General features: G+C 53.0%; 1 protein-coding gene across 1 annotated transcript; it reads left to right on the forward strand.

Moving 5' to 3' along the window:
• The first annotated feature begins 641 nt into the window (after positions 1–641).
• LOC119183970 (uncharacterized) lies at positions 642–2,363 on the forward strand. The gene has a single exon (XM_037433821.2). It carries the CDS (start codon positions 660–662, stop codon positions 1,845–1,847), a length of 1,188 nt encoding a protein of 395 aa, XP_037289718.2. The 5' UTR covers positions 642–659; the 3' UTR covers positions 1,848–2,363.
• Positions 2,364–2,670: the final 307 nt, after the last annotated feature.

The raw sequence follows: 2,670 nt of genomic DNA on the forward strand, positions 1-2,670 counted from the left end.
GTGGAGCACGACTGTCTCCGTGGCGCAATTGGCTAGCGCGATCGGCTGTTAACCGAAAGGTTGGAGGTTCGAGCACACCCGGTGGTGGTGCGGTGCTTTTTATCTTTGGCCTGATAGCTTTGAAGTTATGTTCTGATGGTGGTGAGAGTGTAGCAGAACTGTCTCCGTGGCGCAATTGGCTAGCGCGATCGGCTGTTAACCAAAAGGTTGGAGGTTCGAGCCCACCCGGTGGTGGTGCGGCGATTTTTTTTCTTTGGGCTGATAGCTTTGAAGATATGTTCTGATGGTGGTGAGTGGGGAGCAAGACTGTCTCCGTGGCGCAATGAGCTAGCGCGATCGGCTGTTAACCGAAAGGTTGGGGTTTCGAGCTCTGCCGGGAGGGGTGTGTTGCTTTTTTCATTGCGCTGATAGCTTTGAAGGTATGATCTGACGGTGGTGAGATTGGAGCACGACTGTCTCCGTTGCGCAATTGGCTAGCGCGATCGGCTGTTAACCGAAAGGTTAGAGGTTCGAGCCCACCCTCTGGTGGTGCGGCGCTTTTTTTTCTGTGGGCTGATAGCTTTGAAGATATGTTCTGATGGTGGTGAGAGTGGAGCACGACTGTCTCCGTGGCGCAAGGATTCCACTTCCGGCCACGACAGTGAACGGACGTGTTTATCATGTGCTCCCGCGTAGGGGCGGTTTCAGCGGCCCGTGTGGGCCGCGGTATCAGGTGTACCGAAAAGCCAGGCGAAGATTTCCAGGTTGTTCTGCCTCAGCTGCCTTCAGGTGATTCCGTTTTGCACACGGTTTTTTTGCACGGAAACTTGAAAGCCAGGCCATATCGAGTGGAGCATGTCCGAGACAGCCTTGCCCGTCTTTCGCTGCTGCCGGAAGTGGTTGCCCTAGGGGCATACCAAATGAATCATGTATGGGCAGTGACGTTCAAGGATGATGAGGGTAAAAAGAAGATGCTGGCGGCGGAGTCTTTTGATCTAAAGGACCATCGCTGTATGGTGGTTGACCCCCGTGATCGAGGTGTGCGGCTGAAGTTGTACTGGCTTCTTCATGGCGTGCCGGACGAGGCTGTGCGAGTCGCCTTAACGCCCTACGGAAAAGTGACCGAGATAAGCAGAGATAAATGGAAGGTGCAGGGTTGCAATGATAAAGGTTCAACCACGCGGTCGGTCACGCTGAGGCTACACGCGGGCGTGTCCGTGGACGACCTGCCACACCAACTGCGAGTTGCGGAGGATATGGCGCTCGTCGTAATTCCTGGCAGAGCACCGCTATGCCTCCGATGCCGGGCTATCGGACACATTCGACGGGATTGCCGCGTGCCGCGCTGTGGGGTCTGTCGTCGCTATGGCCACGATGACGCCCACTGTGTGAGGTCGTACGCCAGCATTGCGGGCCCAGGCCAAACAGACGAAGTGTCTGAACACCTGATGGATGCCGTGGATGCCGAAGAAGCGAGCAGGGAAGACGGTTATACGGAAGGCCCTGCCACGCCCCCTGAACAGTCTTCTGGGGCCGCACTGGAATCTACCAATAAAGGCGACAAGCACTCTGGTGCGCCAGGAACGAATTTAGACACGGCAGCAGTAGAGAACGACGCTACAGCAGCGAGCAAGTCATCTTCAGCTGCGCGAGAGGGCGGCCCGGAAGCAACGGACGCCGAGATGACCAAGGCCGGTGCTATCGCTTTTAAGCGAGCTCGTGAAACACCTGACCGTACCGGAAATGTTGACACGTCGGCCATCAATGAACCTCCAACAAAGACGGCGACTGGTCGTCGGCCTACCTTTAAACCACGACCAAACCTGTCTCCTGACCGTAGGGGCACTCAAACGTCGGCCCCGCCGTAGCGGAGGAGACGTTCCGAGGCTTTCTACGCTGAGCACACGCAACCACTGTTGCGACGTGAGTATGACACCTGACGAAACAACCTTCAAGAAATGGCGACTAACTTTAAAACTGGTATTTGCATCGCGACGTTGAACTCAAGAGGCCTGTGTTCGCGCAGGAGACAATGCCAGATTAGTCGCATTTTGTTAGAAAACGACATAGACCTCCTGGCTGTACAAGAAACTAAAATGGAAAGTGAAGAACAAACGGAGCAAATGGTTCAAGTTTTTCGCTCTAGGTACAATGTCTGCGTTTGTCATGCTGTTGGGCGGTCAGGAGGCTGTGTCGTTTTCATACGTAGTAGTATCGCGGTTGTTGAAAATGTGTCTACCTGCGATAGCGGTAGGCTGGTTGTGTGCGACTTCAGTGTTTCTGGAATGCCTTGGCGCGTTGTGTGTGTTTATGCACCGAATAGATCGCACGAACGGGAATTTTTTTTCAGAGCGATTGAAGGATTCTTGAAAACGGAAAGAAATGTTGTGGTTCTAGGGGACTTCAATTGTGTCTGTAGAGCTGAGGATAAGACAACGAGCTTCAATGTGCGCGATAGAAGCGCTGAGCTGTTGAATAAAATAGTGAACGAGACAGGGCTGGAAGATGTCGGTTATGTAATGACGCGAGAGGGTGAAGTAGGATATACGCACTTTCAAGGTCATTCGCACGCGAGGTTAGACAGAATATATTTGTCGGCAAAGTTGGTGCCACTATGCTCATCTTATCAAATTCAACATCTTAGTTTTAGTGATCATTGTCTGGTCAAGGTCAACATTGGCGAAAAACGTA

The sequence above is a fragment of the Rhipicephalus microplus genome, unplaced genomic scaffold (genome assembly GCF_043290135.1).
Source record: "Rhipicephalus microplus isolate Deutch F79 unplaced genomic scaffold, USDA_Rmic scaffold_14, whole genome shotgun sequence".
Lineage (NCBI taxonomy): Eukaryota > Metazoa > Arthropoda > Arachnida > Ixodida > Ixodidae > Rhipicephalus > Rhipicephalus microplus.